Source organism: Lagopus muta, chromosome 5, assembly GCF_023343835.1.
Source record: "Lagopus muta isolate bLagMut1 chromosome 5, bLagMut1 primary, whole genome shotgun sequence".
Taxonomy (NCBI): domain Eukaryota; kingdom Metazoa; phylum Chordata; class Aves; order Galliformes; family Phasianidae; genus Lagopus; species Lagopus muta.
Genome location: NC_064437.1, coordinates 57,507,071 through 57,525,394, shown reverse-complemented (window position 1 = coordinate 57,525,394; position 18,324 = coordinate 57,507,071). Strand labels below are relative to the sequence as shown.

The window sequence follows — 18,324 nt, the reverse complement described above, 5'->3', positions numbered from 1 at the left end:
TGTGACTGCTGCTCCCCAAAGCCCCCAGCGCACCCCATCCACCCCTCATCTCTCCCTCTAGCAGGGTGCAAAGCTTCCCCAGTGTTCTGGGGAAGTGTTCTGCCCTTCCACTGAGCACATCACTACACACCTTCCCCTCATGCGAGCAGAGAGCCCCATTTTACACAGGTACACACACCAAGTCATCACCACACACAAAATAACTCTAAAACGTGCATTTCCAGCCATCCACCTCTTGTATCAAACCTCACAGGATTATCACCTTTTTCTTCCCCCTCTCACTGGTACATGAGAAAATTAAAGGACATTTCCAGGTGTCATCTTTCTTTAAATGTTTGCTCGTGTCAGTATCTAGGAAATACTGCCCAGTGCTGCTCAGATCTGCCAAGGACTGCACTGGCTTCTCCCACTGCAGGCAGAGCTCAGCCCCTCTGGCACAGCAAGTGTTAATTATAAACTTCAGAGCCCACGTAAAAGCACAAACATAAACCAGCGCCTGGGAGGAGGAGCACAAAATTCTGCGCTTTTGGGTGGGGAGAGACAGGATTTCCAGCTCTCCCCACCCCCCAGAACCACACTCCATCTCTCATTGCTTATAATTAGTGAAAGAAATTTGACCCACTGCCAGTGTCTGTGGACCTTGGATATTATAAGGCCAGCGTGGCGTCAAATATCTTAACATTCATAAGTGTTATAGGCTGTAAATAAACCCCGTGGATTTATGACCCTGCGGTGCCTGCCAGCAAACGACTGTGGCACATTTCTTTCAGCAGACCTGTCGAGGTGCAAGTTTGCCTTTGGTTGTAAAATTAACCATTTCCTTCACAAATGTGCCCAATTAGAAGTCAAAGCTGAAGGCTTAGGTACACATTTGCGAAGAGGCAGAGCTGAGGGGGTGAGGGGCTTGGGATTTCTCCCCACACCTCCCCAGCGCCCCAGGCAGGAGTTCCCACAGCAGCTCCGAGGTGGGAGCCAGGGATCTGGTTTCACCTAAAACCCCAGGAAAAAAAACAGAAAAATAATAAGAAAGAAAAAAGAGAGAGAGAGGGAGGGAGGGAAAAAAAGAAACCCACCACTTTCCTATTTTGCCTTGCCTACTGCAAGTGCTGCTTTTGGGCTGTCCTGGAGGGGGGGAGCAGACTCCCCCCCAAGCCTCGCCTGCAGCGGGATCCGCTCCCTTCCCCCAGTATAATGTCATCGACTTCCTGTGCAGGAGAACATTTGCTAAATCCAGGTTGTCTCATGCTTAACTGCCAATAATCCAACTTCCACATAACTCCCAGACAGCTGGGGAAAGGTCCTCAGAGTTTTTAGTCATGGTACAGAAACACACGTCCACACAAAAAATCTGCAGCTGTCCTTTTTCTCTACACTGCCTTTTTTTTTTTTTTTTTTTTTTTAAACCTGATTTTGGGGCCCAGTTTTGAAAGTCTGACAAATTTAAAACATTTCTACCTACGTTCTGCTTTACAAGCCTCAATGAAAGCTGTGACATATCCCCCTCCCTGCCTCCAGCTGACAAATCAGCACGTATTTGCTTGAACAAAAAAAAAAAAAAAAAAAAAAAAAAAAAAAAAAATGAAGAGGAAGGAGGAGGCAAGGAAAAATAAATAAATAAAATACATTCAAAATCGTCGATTCATGTATGAACGCATTCAAAAAATGCCAGGAAAGGTGTCTACTGTATTTTTTTTTTTTTTTCCAGTATAGATCAGCCACTGCTGCAGCTATTAAAATTGTTTGATTTCCAAGGCAAATATTGTTTTTAATGAAGTGCAGTCCTGCAATTATCCGGTACGCTCCAGTAACAGTGCTGCATTATATTGTTTTGCAAGGTCCCAGAAACATGAAACTTCTCTCTAACTAATTTTCATAGCCCCCTAAAGAGAAGCTGGTGGACTCAGCAATGCAATGTTTGCTCCAGAAAGAAATGCGATCAGAAAAAAAATAATATAAAGAAAATAAAAAGAAAAGGAAGAGAATTCAAAATAACTCAGATTCCTTACTGGAAATAAGTTCACAGACCCAATCTGTTTGCCATTGTAATAGCAGCTATGCTAATGCTATAGCAGTGATTCAGCAATCTACCTAATTAAGCATGAGGAAAGTTTCTTTATGGAGGTTCCGTTTGATTTATGCTGCAGGATCATCGGTTCTTATTTCATAGCTTGTTTTGCACAAGTCCAGAAACTTTATAAAAGCACATCTATTTAATAAAAAAAATAAAAGTGAATAATGCAGTCTCCATTGAATAGCTATGTATCATAAAGTACTAAAGTGCTGACATATTAAGTTGTACCTACATTATTAAATGAGTTGGTGGATGTTAATACTATAATCCATACTGCAGACATTAAACCTCAACCATACAGATTAGCAAAGAATTAATATTGTCGCATCGAGACTGAAATCTTAACACGCCAGCCATAAATATTTCTGAAGGAGATGAAAAACAATTAGCATAAATACCAAAGAAGGGCAAGAACACCTGTTCTTTTTCAGTGCGATAAGCATTTTATTGTTCTCTATTTAAAATGTAATGACCTGTGTAATTACAGTAATATTACATTGTATTGCAAGGGCTTGGAATGTCACACTTTGAAAAGTGTTGTCAAAACAATTGGAAGGAGGAAAAAAAAGGGACCACCATTAACCCTTCGCACTCCCGGGTCTGCTGCTTTTGTGTCAGGAAGGATTATGTTGTTTCATTCAGCAGATAAAGGAAAACATCCATTTTTCAAAGCAGTTAAAGGGAAAAGTTTCTTCCCGGACCTATGCTGTGAGCGGGGGGCTGCTCTCCCCTACAGCCATTCCAAACTTGCACACTTCAGGACCAAACGCAAGCTCATTCCTACAACCTCATTTAGCAAGCATCAATTTGGAGCAAAGGAAGATGCAACAGCACCAATAAAAATGAGACCTCAGCCACCAGGGCTTTCTCAAGTCACAACGCATCCATTTGCTCACAAAATGTATTAACCAAGATCTGCATGTAGGACCGATGTGAAATAAACTACTTTTTCATTTCCAGCTCCAAAACAAAAACAATGTCTTTTATTATCATCCCTATCAGGCAGCTCCCACGGATCCTCTGCAAGCATAGGTATGAAACTGCATTCTCGGATGCACTACTTCATTAGTATTAGTATGGTCTGGAGACCAGACCTCCACGCAGCACACAGCTATTCTTGCAAGCAATGTACAGCATTCTGTCAGAAGCAACATTAACATGCAAAAAAAAAAAAAAAATCTTTGGCTTATAAAATTATTCCTATTGAACTTTTATAAAGACTTTTCAGCAACTGAAGCATTATTCTTTAGATAATATATTATTCACCATCAGCAGATTTTATGATACTCCACACATTCATGTAACAGTAAAGCAGGAATCACTGCCCATGTGTTGAACAGACAATTGCAGTGACATTGACAGAAGAATAAAAATAAAATAAAATAAACAGCGATCCCACTACATACAACACTGCCATCCCAGAAAAAGGAAAAAGTCAGTAGGAAAAAATAAAGCAACAAAAAACCACACCCACAAATCTTTAAGGTTCTACGCAACAGCAAAGGGAAAGGAAAAGCAGTTCTGTCACATATCTGCATCACCTCGACCTTGCATGTCCTAAACCTCAAATAGGGCTTCTGGAAAAACTACATCAATAAAAATAAAATTAAAAACGGCACTGAATTATCTATACATTTTCAACACATATTAAGAAAAATAGAAATAAACAATAAAGAGCATGATCTAATTTGTCTGGAATAGGAAGCTGTGCAGCAGAGAGCCAGCATCCACTAATAGCAGTGTGACAGCAGCTGCCATCCCGCTCGGTCCTTGTAACATCCTGCTCTCAGGACTCAATTAATAACCTTAATTTTTCCAGGCTATAATTAAGTTGTCGGCAAACAAACAAACACGCTGAATGTGAAAGAATAAGGTTAGGGAGATACGAGGAGGTTGCCAGAGAAAAAACTGCCTACAGAGTGTGGAAATTTCCTTCAGATCCCATCTGATAACGGGAGAAGGCCACCTGCCACACCAACACCAGGCAGTGTGGCATCCCTTGGGCAGCACCTCCGACTCCCACTAATGCCACATTCCTATGGAGGCCTTTTTAGCTGCAGGGAGCAAGTGGAGGAATAGAGGGCAACTGCGAGGGAACCCCGGTTTGCACGAGAAGGGAGAGAGGCTCTGGGAAATGCAGTGATTAAAAGGAAAATGAAGAACTGTATCTGTTGTAAGCAAGACGCTTAAGGAAAGGGAAGAGGAGCTGATCTTCCTGTAACCTGTGCTTGAGAGAAGGGAATGCCTTTCAGGCAAAAAGGAACAAGAAAGGAACACAATGCTGCCACTTTGTAACCAAGTGACTTGTTCCAAAGTCATTTGTATCAAAGACTGTTTGATGGTCTGGATCCCTGCGCTGCAAGGGTTTGAGGTTCATCCCCATCACCCGTATGCTTAGGAGTGACCACACTCGAAAGAAACGCGTCCAGCCCTGACCTCCCCTCCCGGCCATCGCACTGCCAACTGCAGTGCCCCTCCACCACCGCACAGCCCCGCACAGCTGGGGGGCACAGCACAGCCCCTCACAGCCCCGCAGTGCCGCCCCGCTGACGTTCCACCGGATGGAAGCACGGCTGACCCGATGTTAATATTTTAATGCTGTAAAACACTTGTAGATCCGATACGCTGAAGCTGCCCAAGACCTCAGTCATTAGCATGGCTACAACATCTCTGGAACAGTGGATCTATTATTGTAAATTGCTATCTCGTGTTACCGCAAGGAAAAAAAAAAAAAAAAAAAAAAAGTGTATAAACACACATGGGGACTGCGGGGACTGAGAAGCACCCAGAAGGAACAAAACGACACTGTAAGCCCATCGACAGCATTTTGTACCCCGCTGTATTTCATCGCTTTAGCTAAGAATTAAGCCACCACCGCCAAGAAGGGAAGGAACGGGAAGGGGATGGGACGGCAGCGCTGCCCCGGGCAGGCGGAGCGCAGCGCTGAGCTGAGCTCGGGCCCCGCTGCAGCCCCCGGAGTTCCGCGGGACGCCAGGAGCGGGGCTCAGCCCGGCGCCGCTCACACGCAGGGGCGGGAGCACCCTGCCCTCAGGATTAAATACAAAACAATTTGGGAGGAAAAAAAAAAAAATAGGAAAAAAAAAAAAGAAAAAGAAAGCTCAACAAGAAGAGGACGCTTTCAGCACAACGCGTGTTGCCAGCACGCTCGCAGCAGGAATTTCGCTCGACTCGCTTCGATTTCGCTGTTACAGTTCGCAAAGAGGCGATCCCTGACTCCGGCTCCGGCCCTCCCCTCCCGCCCGGGCCCAGGTGGGGTGCGGTGCGGCGCAGGGCCGGGCCTGCCGCTCTCTCAGCTCCCGGAGCGGCTCCGCGCCGCGGTGCGGGCCCCGGGGCGGGAGGAGGGCGGCGGGGCCGGGAGGGGCAGCGGGGCAAGGGGCCGGCCGAGGGCAGGAGAGGGTTAAGGGGGAGGAAAGGGGAGGGGGAGCCGGAGCCGGGCCGGCGGCGCGGAGGAGGGCAGGGGCCGGCGGGGCAGCGGGAGCGGTCGCTCCCCGCTTAGCGAGGAGAGAGGGGCATGAAAACAAATATAGTAATTGTTAGGGAGAAAAAATAAAACTTCCCGATTCTGCGGTTTTTGTTTTTGTTTTGTTTTGTTTTTCTTGCTTCGTTCCTACTTTACTTTTGAGGCCGCTTTCCTTTTTGTTGCTTTTTTTCCCCTCTCGTTTTTCCCCCTCCTCCCTCCTCTTAACCCTACATCGGAGGGCTCCAGCAAGAAGCCCGTAAAACTGAAAGTAAAAAACAAATCGAAAAGGAAAAAGAAAAAATAAAAAAAAAAGAAATAAGATGAAATAAAAACCAGGGAAGGAGCGAAGGAGAGAAGCAACATGGCGAAGTGTAAACAAACCCCCTCCCGCCGCCGCCCGCCGAGTTCGCAAAGTTTGCGGCGCGGGGGAGGGGGCCGGGGCCGAGCGGGGGCAGCGGGGAGCGCGGCGCTGAGGGGGGGGAGATAAGGGAAGAAAAGGCACAAAAAAAAAAAAAAAAAAAAAAAAAGGCACTCACCGTCCTCGCCGTCGGAGAGAGCGATCCGTTGGGCAGATACGGGCTGCTGAGGTCGGGGATCATTATAAAGGGATAACCCGGGTATGGTGGGCCCTTAAACAACCCTCCATCTTGCCTCTTCGCAGCTAACATGGCGGGGGAGACACGAGAGGAGAGGGGGAAGGAAGGGGGCAACAGAGGGGAGGGCGAGAAGGGATGGGGAGGAAAGGAAAAAGTTTTTTTTAGCGAAGTGTCCCGCAATGGGGAGCGGGCGGAGGGGCTGCGGGCCGGGCCGGGCCGTACTCACCTTCCTCCAAACTTTCTCGGGATTTATCTCTGAAAGTTTCGGAGCGAGGCGGGGGCCGCCGCTCCGCCTGGGAGAGGGCCGGGGTCGGCGTGGGGAGAGCGGGGAGGGGGTGTTTTGGTAGTGGTGTTGTGTGTAGGGGGTGGGGGGGGAAAGGTGTGGGGTGAAGGTGGAAGAGAGGAGGTGTGGGGGAAGGGGGGGGGGGGAAAGGACAAAACAGGAGAAAACAGAACAAAACAGAAGGCATCGTTACAAGTTGGTGCCGCGGAGGAAAGTTGGGCGCCGGAGGGAGCGGGACCCGGCGGCCCCGGCCCCGCTGCGGCCCACGCCCGCCGCCCGCACGGCCCCGCGGGGTTCCCCGTACCTCCGAGTCCGAGGAGCTGTTTTGATTCGTTTCTGATTCATTGACGAGAGACGATTTGACATCAGCTAAATCCCTCTCGGCCGAGGAGTTCTCGGAGATCTTCTCTTCCTGCTCCCCTTCGTCTTTGAAAGAGATCAGTTCATCGTTGGCGCCCAGGTCGTCCCCTCCACCGCCGTTCAGCTGCGGCATTTTCCTCCTGCCTCACCCCACCAGCAGCAATTTTGCAAAAAGGGGAAGGGGGAAAAAAAAGGAGAAAAAAAAAAAAAAAAAAGGAGGGGAACGGGGAGGGGGGAAAAAAAGGAAAAAGAACAGGGGAGGGGGGGGGGGAAAGTTTGCACCAAAAAAAGAAGAGTCCAAGGTGAAAGTTTCTTTTTTTTTTCCCCTTCTCTTTCCTCCTGGGGAGGGGAAAAGAGGGAGGAGGAGGGGAGGGAAATGTCTCTCCTTTGCTCCTTTGCACCAGTGACTTTGGGCTTCTTCCTTCCCTTCTTCTGGATTTTCTCTTTCTTTCTTCCCGGAGCTGCTCACGGCGCGCACCCGCACTCGCGAAAAATTAATAATAATCAAAAATATAGAGCCGGGGGGAGGGGGGGGGGGGAGGGGGAAGGGGTCGTAGGGGGGGGAAAAAATAATGCACCAAACAAACCAAAGAAGTCAGCTGTAACGGGGGGGCAGCGCCGCCGATATTGGGAGCCTGTGCCGCTCGGGTTTGAGTGAGTTGAAGTTGGACTGAGAGCTTTTCAGTTCAAAGGCGGCGCTGATTGACAGCTCGAAAAAGGGGGATCGAAATCCGGAGGAACGGAGAAGTCTGGGATCCGGGATTATTGACAGGGAGCGAGCAGCACACCAGGCACTTAATGAGATGCAGGAGGGGGCGGGGGCTCCCGGTGACGTCTGCATAAATAAACAGCTCTGGGGCCGGGAGGGGGAGGAGGAGGGTGGGGGAGGCAGAGCTAACAATGATCCTTTGGGGCACGGAGCGGGAGGGCGAGGGGCGGGGAAAAAAAAAAAAAAAATTACATTAAATTAAGAATAAAAATTGCGCCGGGCTCTGGAGGTGGGGGCGAAGAGGCAGAAGTGCCCTCGGCTGCGCGCTGGGCGAGAGAGAACTTTTCCGCGGCCGACGCTGCGGACCGCGGTCGGCTCTATGGGCGCATCGCCCAGCGGGGTGCGGGTCCTGCGGAGGGCGGGCGGCCCCGGGATCAGCATCGCAGGGTTGGGGGGGGGGGGCTTCGTAACCCTCGTTGGGGGTAAGAAACTCCGTGCGTGACAAACCCCATAACGTGGTCAGAGCCCTTTGGTCAGCAGCACTTGCTCCTCGCGCGTAGCACGGCGGTAGCACGCAGGATTCAAACGTGCGGGATCGCTCCCTGAACATCAGATGTTTCCGAATTATCGCAGAGCGAGGCGCGCTGCGTTGTTCGATGTTGGGTGGTTTGTTTGGTTTTTGGTTTTGTTTTTTTTTTTTTTTTTTGCTTTTTTTTTTTTTTTTTTTTTTTTTGTTGTTGTTCTTGATGTGAAGTTTGAAGGAAAAAAAAAAAAAAAAAAAAAGAGGAGGAGGAAAAGGAGTGTGACTGCTAAGAAGTTAATTAGCATGGCAGGACGGAGAATCAAGGACTCGCATACTTCAGAAGCGAAAAGTTGAGGCGGCGACGTCAACAGAGCGCGGTGGGGAAAGGCGAAGGCGAAGCGGTGCCCCCGCGCACAGCCCCGCACCGCGCGGCATCTGCTGCCCGAGAGCTGCGCGCCGAGGGGACGGGCAACAAATTGGTGTTGTACAGCGACAAATTGTAACAATGGCAGAGTCAATTGGAAACTTTAACGCGGGCAAAAAAGGAGGGGGGGGGGGGGGGGGGGGGGGGAAGAAACGGGGATTTCAATGGGAATTAGTAAATCGCCTCGTGGAAATGGTGCTGGAAAGGGAGCTGTGCTAAATAATCCAAACATTCCTGGAGAAATCTAACCTGCTGCTCACACTGAGGGCCATTCAGCGCAGAGGGTTTCCAAAACAAAGCCAATTTGTCATGCAATATTTAGAGAGTTTGGGGGTTTTGGCTAAACTGTCTTCTCTAAAAAGAATAAAAAACATAATAATACGGAGATCGACAAGGCTAACGCGAATTCTCAGGCATTAAAAAGTTCACATAGAAATTTGCATACTAAAGGGAAAGATACAGACAAAATAGAAATAAAAAAAATCACTGCAACTTACAACTTTAATATTAATCAGTAAAGCAGAAGTAGAGCGAAAGGAAGCATGAAAAGAAGTAAAACAAATGTGTACATTTAATCAGACAGGATTGCATAGGACACAAAGAACAGGGCTAATTAGTCTCAGCAGGTAGGGACTAACCTTCAGACTTCATAAATAAATAAGTCTGTGAACAATGTCTAAGTGGGAATATGGAGACAGAAAAAGGATTATTTCAAGACACCCAGTAAAAATGTGAAGAATGAGATACTTCACTGTTAAATCAATGTACAAATGGATTGAACAGTTTTCTTTTCCACCAGTTTTTCCACTAACTTGATTCTACTTTCTGAGATTTGACTCAATAACTCCCTGCAGGCACACACGCTTCCCACTGCCCCAGTGATGCACTCTCTGTCTGTGGTTTGCAGAGTGGCACCTTAACAAACCTTCTCCACTTCTGTTTGCTTTTTGATTTTTAAAATACCTTCATATGCCAGAACAATATGAGATCAGAAACACAAATGTGACACTCTTATTTACTTTGCAGAGCCACGCGTTATTATTTGATCCAAATGAACAAAAACAGTTGCACGGTTTTGTTTTGTTTCTCAAAGATCTTTCTACAATCTGCTGTAGGTTTGTTTGTTTTGTTGTTGTTTTTTAAGCAAGTGCACTTCAGTTCCAGTGTGGTTGCTGACTAATTATTGAGCACCATCAAAAGTTGGTGACCAAGACAGGCCCAGGCCTTGCCCAAAGCCATTGCAGAAGGGCCTCATTCAATGCTTCCAGCAGTACCACCAGGCTATTTCCAAGGGGTTTGGTCTCCTGGTCCACAAGTGATGCCCCTAGCATGAGTAAATATTGGGTCAGTGAATACAATGAGTAAAAGTGAGCTGAGTGTCATCTGCCCTGAGCCACAAGATGCTCCTTGCTCTGGCATCTCCTAGTTGTGTCCCAGCTCTGTGTGTTCCCACAGCTGGGATCTTACCACCACAACTGGGATTTGCCATCACAAAGGGCTCAGAGGAGCCTCAAGACTGTCTGGGAAAGCTCTTTGCATCCTTTTTGGCAACACTGAGTCCTTCTGATTGCAAACATAAAGGTTACTGCTTTCAAACTACAGCTTGAAGTCTAAGTATTGTCAGTGATTTGACAATGATAACACAACTTGATTTAATTAAGGTCACACAAGTCGCTTAGGATAACTTATGCATCTTGTTTGTACCATTTTCATTTATGTAAGAGTCTTTCTCAGGTCATACCTTAGATTTATAAAAACAAACAAAATGGAACAGTATATCATTTACCAGTGGAAAAAAATACAATACTCAGAAGATCACCAAGCTAATCCACAGCATGAATCATGATTTTTTGTTTAGATACCTGATTTTAACAAACAACTGTAGAGACAAAGCCAGGTGCTCCAAGTCCACTCTTCACAAGACTATGGCTTTTTTGTTCAAGCTGACCTATGGTGCAGGTGAAGAAGTGCTTCTCTTCAGGCTTCTGTCCCAACTCGGTACATTGCACCACATGCTGAGCAATGGGGATTGGTTACTAACAGTGCAGTCACTACGTTACACCTGGGCACAACATTTTAGTCCTAAGAATCCTGCCGAGTCTCATGAACAGCAACAGTGAAGAAGCACGTGAGGTTTTCCTGCCAGTTCGTATTGCAGTGAACTGGAAAGGGAAGAGGTTGACTAGGGGCAGCCAAGGAAATGTATTGTTTTATGAGAAATGCAGTGGAATCTTTAATATCACACCAGAGCCTCAAGTCTGTATCGGAGAAATATGGTCTGCTAACTGCCAGCTGGATCTCCCAGCTAATGTTTACATATCAGGGGTGAATCATCCATTTTCGTGGTCTTCTCCAAAAGGTCCCAATGTAGGTTGCAATGTGTAAAATTCAAGTTATTTATTTTGGAAAGATAAAAGCTCTTTGGTTGACCAGGCTGGGATTTGAGTCTACATCTCAAAGGAGTCTGTATGTTTACAAATAATCTTGGATCATTAAATCTGCTCTGAACGTCGAAAAGATTTCAATATTGAAAAGGTTCCAACAGCACAAAGCAAACACATCTGCCCAATCCCTTTCCAGTGCTAGCTCTTCCAGAGTTAGCAATGAGGGGAATTTTTTCTTTTTCTAGAACAGGTAAAATGATGGCATCTCCTGTCTGTGTTCATTTGCTTTGGCCAAAACAAGCACACGTTAAAATTGAAGACAACTGTAAAATGGGAAAACGTCAACAAGCAGTCAGATTGTGGTGCTACTGCTAGATTTCTATGTGGCTTTAGATTTTGCATGTACTGACCAAGTCATGGTGCAGTAGTTGAGCAATAGGTGTGGGCTTTCTACCCACTCTTGAGGGAGAAATACTGAAAGATAGATACAAAAAACCCTTGCGCATTGTTCGTTTTCGACCTCATAACACAGCCTAATGTCTTTACATCCACTTTCTGTTTCCCAAGTTGTGGTTATGGCTCAGAAGGAACGCACTTCCCTTTTGGTACCTAAAGCACAGATGTACCTCTTGCTTTTATTAGAGATAATTCTGTCTAATAATAAAATGGTTAATAGGTAGAGATATGCATTCATGCAGGGATTATTCACACTTTATCATGAGGTGATATCAAGCACCATAGGAGTGAATGAGAAGAAATAGGCTTCTAAAATTCAGAGCCCTCCATAAATATACCATTTTTTATTGACAACATGTCTTTTAACCCTAATAGTAATGGAAGAAATCCAATAAGTGAAACATTTACTGCATAACTTGCCTTATTTTTGGGTGGTGTCTGATTCCTTTCTAGCTGTCTCTAGAAGATGTTTTTAGCCTAATTTGCTCCCTAGAAATTTCACTCACTAGAGTTATACATCTATGACGTTTTATTGCCTGAAGCCAAGTCTGAATAAGAACTTTCTTAAGATATACTTATCCTAATGCCAGTCTACAAGAAGTAGGCTGCTTTAGTTTGATTTATTTGTGCAACAGAGATATGTGTGCACATATACAGTTGGTCACTGCCTCAGACTGGATCTAATACTCCAAATAGAAACAAACAAAAATAACAATTTTAGCCATGTTCATTTATAAATAGACACTTTTAAATAAATAACGTTTATATTTATATGTCTCTGTTTTCCAAGCCAACCAAAACAGTAGTCCATTACAATTACAAAATACTCTGCTTTCACAGGAAAGGACTAGAGTGTATTTGTGTGTAGGTATAAGCTCTCAAACATCAAGCACTAGCCAAATGTGGTATTATGCTTTACTATCTAAGAAACACATGGTGGCTATGAAGGAGCCTGAGTATGGAGATCACCACCTGGGATTGCAGACCACTGGCTTGTTCCCCATGCCTCTCTACTTATTGCCTTTGGCAACTACCTGGGCAATCAGTGCTTTGGAGCAAGAACCCTCTTTTTGCTGGATGGTTATGCTGGGATATAGGTTCCTAAACAGACTTTAAGGATGGCGTGGCAATACAGATGATAAGATGATAACAATTTGTGCTTGCACTAATGTACCTTCCATGAGGGTGGTCTTGTAGGAGAGCCATTGTTGAGTGCAGATGGCAGTAAGCAATGAACCCAGCAAGCTTTAAGCCACGAGTATGCCCTCAGCCAGAATTGACTGCCCTTTCAGCTGACACACAGTAATTAGCTGTGTATGCATTTGTAGTCTGTTGCAATATGAGGTAAAAGGGATTAGTTTTGCAATGGTCTAAGAACATGAACATGCGCCAGCTGCATTCCAGCTGTAAGGGCTCTGGCTGATGGATGGTAATAGTCAGCACAGGGGTAGTAACTTCTTAAAACCATCAAGTTTAACAACGTAGGATTGTCTGATCATATCCTACAATCAGAGAACTACTCATGTTAGAAGAGATGTGAAGACATCTCTAGTCCATCCTCCTGCTCAGTGAAGTATTAGCACTGAATTCATATCTGCTTATTTAGGGTTTGGACAGTCAGATTTCAAAAACCTCTAAGGACAGAGATGAGACAGTTAGGAATTACGACTCTGAATTTGTTCTTGTTTCATAAGGTTCATTTTGGCCCATTCCTCTAGCCTGTCCAGGTCCTTCCAGATGGCAGCCTTGCTTTAGAGCGTATCAGCTGATCTGCCTGATTTGGTGTCATCTGCAAATGTGATGAAATCTCCTCCAGGTTATTGACACAAATGTCAAAGAGGACAGTTCCCAATACAGGCTCCTGTAGTGCTCTAATAGCCACCGACATCTGGAAATTCCACACATGAATCTCTACCCATTGAGCTTCATCATCCAAATAACCTTTTACTTGTCAAGTTATCCACCCCTTCAGACTGTAATCTTCTAATTTGAACACCAAAGTGTTATCTCTTGAAGATTTGTGCTCCAGTCAGAATCACGGGTTCAACCACTTTGTACTCGTGACTATCAGTGTTGTCACTGTTTGTCCTATCTCTATCCAATTCCTCTTTGCTTGTGCGTAGAACTTTGAGTAGGCTGTCACACCCCAATCCACCTCCCCTGTCTGGGCACCGTTTCCTCAACACGCTCCAAACATCTTCTGGATCTGTTACATCCCACTGTTTCGCCCTACCAGTTGAATTCACGAGTTTAAAGTCGTTAAAAGCATAGCAGCACAGGCTGTGATCTGGTGTTCTGACTGCTTACAGCCTTCACTGTCTTCCACTGACTGATGGTCTGTAAAAAACTCATCTCAGTACGACCCATACTGGTCTCTCCTCTGTCTTTGACCCACACGCTCCAAAGCATTTGTACGCTCCTTCACAGCGAGGATAACCTTCCTGCTTTTCTTCCATTCCTGTCTCTCCTAAAGAGCCTGTGTCTGTCCATCACAGGGCTGCAGTTGCAGCCAGGTCCCAGCTGACATATCCCCAGGCCACAGTCAATTCAATTCACTACCCTGTGCCCCATTTTCTCTCCTCCAGTTAGGACTCACATTCTCCAGTGCCACCACTGCTTCTTGCCCCATGTTTTTTCTGTCCTGAACACTTCCGTGCAGCCTACATCCACTATCATAAAGCACTCAGTGAGGGTGAATGAAGGCTGACTGAGATAATGCCATTTTCCCTATGACGGGAAGTTCTAATTTAGGACAGGAAATGGAAGAGCGCGGTGTTTCCTGCAAGCCCAGAGTTAAGCACCCAGCTCAGGCCTCAGCCAGGCCTATAGCCACACTTGCATGAGAAGTTCACTCCTCTTGGGACCAGCAGAAGGCATGGAGGCACATTGCCACCTTGTTCGGAAGTACAGGAATGTGTGGTTTCTTTTCCCCAGCAAAGCAGTTGATGCCGACATGTTGCACAGAGCCAGCAGTATGCCACTGCGTGTGCAAACAAGCTCCTGCTACACAAAGCTAACAAACATATTAATTAATAATTGATCTATTAGAGTACAAAAGAAAAAAAAGAAAAGAAAAAAAAAAAGGTAAAAGAGTTCTTAGGAAAATCCTTCTTAAAATGTCCTTAAATGTCCCTTAATAGCTAGGCCCATTTTTTGTAGATAATTTTGCTGTGTTTTTCTATTTCCTAAAGAATCATTTTCTGATTCACAATTCTTCTTTAAAGACCATTTTGGCCTTTGCGTTGCTTCCATCTCCTGAAGCCTCTACCTTCCCTTTTCTCCTTGTCATTTGGCAAAGGTTCAAGTCAGATGGACAGGGTCTTGCTGAAGGAGAAGGGCAGCTTCTATTTTTCCTCTCTCTGTAAAATACACTGCAATTTATCAACAGACGGAGGTTTTTCTTGCGACAAGGAATCTGAGCTAGTGCATACCAAAAGAGTGGCACTGGAGACTTTGTGGTTGGCTGTTGTTGCAGGCACATGCAGTCTTTACGTAGCCTGAGGGCATAAATAAGCAGACAAGAGGGAATGGACAGGCCTTCCTACAGTACAATTAGGTGACAATGAGCTATCCAAAACAATCAGGATTGCAGGAACATCAAGTGCTCTCCCTGTGTGTCAGGAGTGCTCCCAGGATTTGTTGCATCAGAGGCTGTGTCTGCTGCTGGTGTCTCTAGATAGTGCCTCTGGAGAGGCACACTTGGCAGGCATAGGGAACAGGGCACTTTCTGGGAAATTTACTGCAGCCTGAATATTGCAATTAGCTACAGTAGAGCTGATGTCTGAGCTCCCTGTCCTTGACACTGGATCCCTAGAAAAATGAAGCAGAAGAGATGGACCACAAGTTTCACAGAGAGGCATGTGTAGGGGGGAGAAAGTAATTCCAAACATTCTTCATCTACTAGACTGGGAGAATAGGCAATAGATCTCATGGCATTTCTGCTCTGTCTCTGCACAGCTTTTTTTTTACTTGCTTTCTTCTTCAAAAAATATGCATCTGCAAGGGTGAAGCCAGGGAGCTGCTCTCCTCTGCTATGTCAGCCTTCAGGAGTTCAACTCCTTTCCAAGATCTTAATCCTACAAGAGCTCTGTTTTGCCCTGCCCAGAAAGGAGGCTGGAATTCCAAACTGAAGGGCAAATATAAGATTGTTGTTAGCAACTGTCTTACAGGAAATGCACCACATTTGGATTTCAAGGCATTTGGTAGATGTAAAACTTATTTGGAGCATCTTTTCCTAATTAGAGAAGAGCAAAGGAGAAGTATGGCTCCTGCACCAGCAGGCAGAAACACATCAAATTATCTGCTTTTTTTACCTGAGACACAGGTCTATCACACACACGTACTCTCTTCACCCATTTTACAACAGCTGATGGTGGCACAGAGAACCACTAACTCTTCAGGCTACAACACTCACAGGACATCTCCTGTATCTGCAGGAAGACATATTGTGGCATTCAAGGCACTGTGGTGGAGCTGGCAACTCCACTCCTTGCCTGAGGCACCATCTTCTCTCAATGCTTTGCCAAACTCCTTTGTAGAGCCTCCTTCTTTAGGTCAGGGAACTGAGGCAGAATGGTCAGTCATTTTGCTAAAGAGGGCTGCAAAAGAGAGCACAGATCATGCTGTAACACTGGTCTCTCAATTGGTGGCCTGGACTCAAGAAGTCCATGTCCAGAGGGGCCCAGGAGAGCTGTGCACATTGCTAGCAACACGCATGTGCTCTCCAGCTCATTCTGTTTGTTTGGCCAAAAGTAGTCTGTGTCCAGGCAGAAGCCGAAAGAATAGCTAAAATAGAACATGCAGCCTATTTTGCATACTTTTCTGTGGCACTAGAGGAGCTACATGATTTATAACTGAAGCATTGACTGCTGCAGTACTGGACAATTACAGGAAAGTTCGTAAGGCAGTGATGTACAGGCCTAAAAGAATATGAAATTCCTTCCTTCCTCCTGCTTTCAGACTAGAAAAATGGTGAATTCTCACAGCTCCCTTTGGGAGAACAGCCAAGAGCCTACAGAATCAGACCTTAAGATGCTCCTGTCTGGACAAATAAGTGCTGTTGTCAATGACCATCTATAGCCAGCTCAGAACATGCAGGGAGCTTCCATAGAAACCTGACTTCATAGCCTCGGCTACATGACATGCCCTAAAATCTCTCTTCACCAATTAGGTCCTGTATGCATGAGTCTGTTAACCAAATCCACGAGGTTCTCTCTGAGCAAAAGGTAGATGTTTATATTTGAAAATGCAGATAATAAGCTCTTTTGGCAGGGACTATCTGTTTTCATTAACTGTATGTATAATGTTTAACAGAAAATAGCAATGTTAGTTTTAACACAAAAATTTTCACAAATGTGTTGTTTTCTATTTTGTTTTCTTTTCTCTTTTTTCTTATTTCCCTGCAATAAGATGTTATTTGGATCTAAGCATTATTACTTTCATACAAATAAATAAAAGTAGGATTTTTATGACACTGTAAGGATCTTCAGCTCTGTGCTCCTGTATTACAGAGGTCATTGAATTTCAACAAGTGGTTCCTGCCTCTAGCTTGTCATTTCTAGCTGAGCTACAACATTTCATTTAGAAAGACATCTGGCCTGGTTTCAAAGACTTCAAGTCAGAAATTCCCTTTCACTGTAGGCAAGTTTTGTACCAGTGGTTATTCATTACCCGATCTGGGAAACAAACAAACAAAAAAGGCACAGCATTTCCACTTCAAATGCATCTCCCTCTATCACCAATCAAATATTATAACAGAGTATCATCTAATATCAGCTTTTCATTCTCAGTAGCCTCCTCTCCTTTTCCTGCAGTTCTCTTGTCTGTATCTGAGCAGGTCCACCTGCCTTCAGGTTCACTTCTCTGGCACCAGGCAGAGAGCTCTTCTTAGTGGATGTGAATTGCAGGATGAGGCAGTGACAACAGACTACTCGAGGATCCCCTTTAACAGTAACAAGTCAGAAAATACTTTGTCTCACCTGGATTCCAGCTGGCCGTCTGAGGTTCCTGCATAGCAAACAAGGAGGCCCAAATGTCTCCAGACAGTGACTCATCCCAGTTAGCCAAACCATGTCCACTGTGAGATGACTCAGCTACTACAGCGCCTAAAAGACTGGCATAGACAGCAAAACAAATTTTTAGGTCCCTAAGAGATGAACCCCCCTTTTGAAGAAGTTACTTTGTAGAAGGAAATAAATGTTATCTGAGAACAGAAGCAGTGTCTTTACTTGTTCGACCTAAATGTGCTGTCTGGTGTATCACGCCAGTTGACGGTATGTGCCTGCTTGCATTCCCTAGCTGAAATCTTGAACATAGAGATCATGAAGGATTGACATTTCCAACGCTAGCAGTGTAACATTGGGGATCCAGTCCCTGGAACTGGCACAAAAATTAATTCAAGAAAATATACAATATTCTAGTATAACTTCCACCAGAACTCTTAGAAGTATCTGTAAAATGCTTAACAACACAATGCACCGTTGTTTTATTTTTCTTTCTAAAAGATTTATTGTACTTGCTTTTCATCAGAGAGATACGTGAAGTTTGAATTTCCCTAGTTTGATTGGCTGATTGTCTCCCATCTTTTATCTTGGCTTCTTGGAGTAAGCTGGCTCATCTCATCATGCTCTAACATTTGTAACCAAAGATCAGCTTCAGTTGAATATGATAGGAGATCAAGAGGTCAAGAATATTTATGTCCTCCAACACAATGACCATAAGAAATGTACAAATAAGCACTTTATTTTGAGGGTAAGTCCTCAAGGAGAGAGCAGCATGAGTGCCAGGCAGCAGAAAACCCAATCAGAGAAGGGGCACTCAGAACAGACCACTTGAGTCCCACAGCTTGCCATGCTTGCTTGGTACCACTGATGCCACCACCATTATGCCGTGAATTTCTTTCCCCATTCAACATCAAATCATTTTCCTCTTCCAGCTCAGATCACATCATATCTCCATTGCCATTACAGCCACTGAATACACAGGGGAATTCTATTAGAAAAAAATATACATGCTTTGTTGACTTTCTTTAGCTTTTG

At 45.2% G+C, this 18,324-nt stretch overlaps 1 protein-coding gene across 22 annotated transcripts in view; it reads right to left on the bottom strand.

The window, feature by feature from the left end:
• Window positions 1–7,308, bottom strand: part of TCF7L2 (transcription factor 7 like 2) — a 171,154-nt gene extending 163,846 nt beyond the window's left edge. For all 22 annotated transcript variants that reach the window (XM_048945638.1, XM_048945639.1, XM_048945644.1 and 19 more), the window contains exons 1-3: window positions 6,736–7,308; window positions 6,375–6,441; window positions 6,089–6,213 (exon numbers count right to left, since the gene is read on the bottom strand). In XM_048945638.1, the coding sequence (XP_048801595.1) occupies window positions 6,089–6,213; window positions 6,375–6,441; window positions 6,736–6,924 (381 nt within the window). In that variant the 5' untranslated portion in view covers window positions 6,925–7,308. The remainder of the gene's footprint in view (window positions 1–6,088; window positions 6,214–6,374; window positions 6,442–6,735) is intronic.
• Window positions 7,309–18,324: the final 11,016 nt, after the last annotated feature.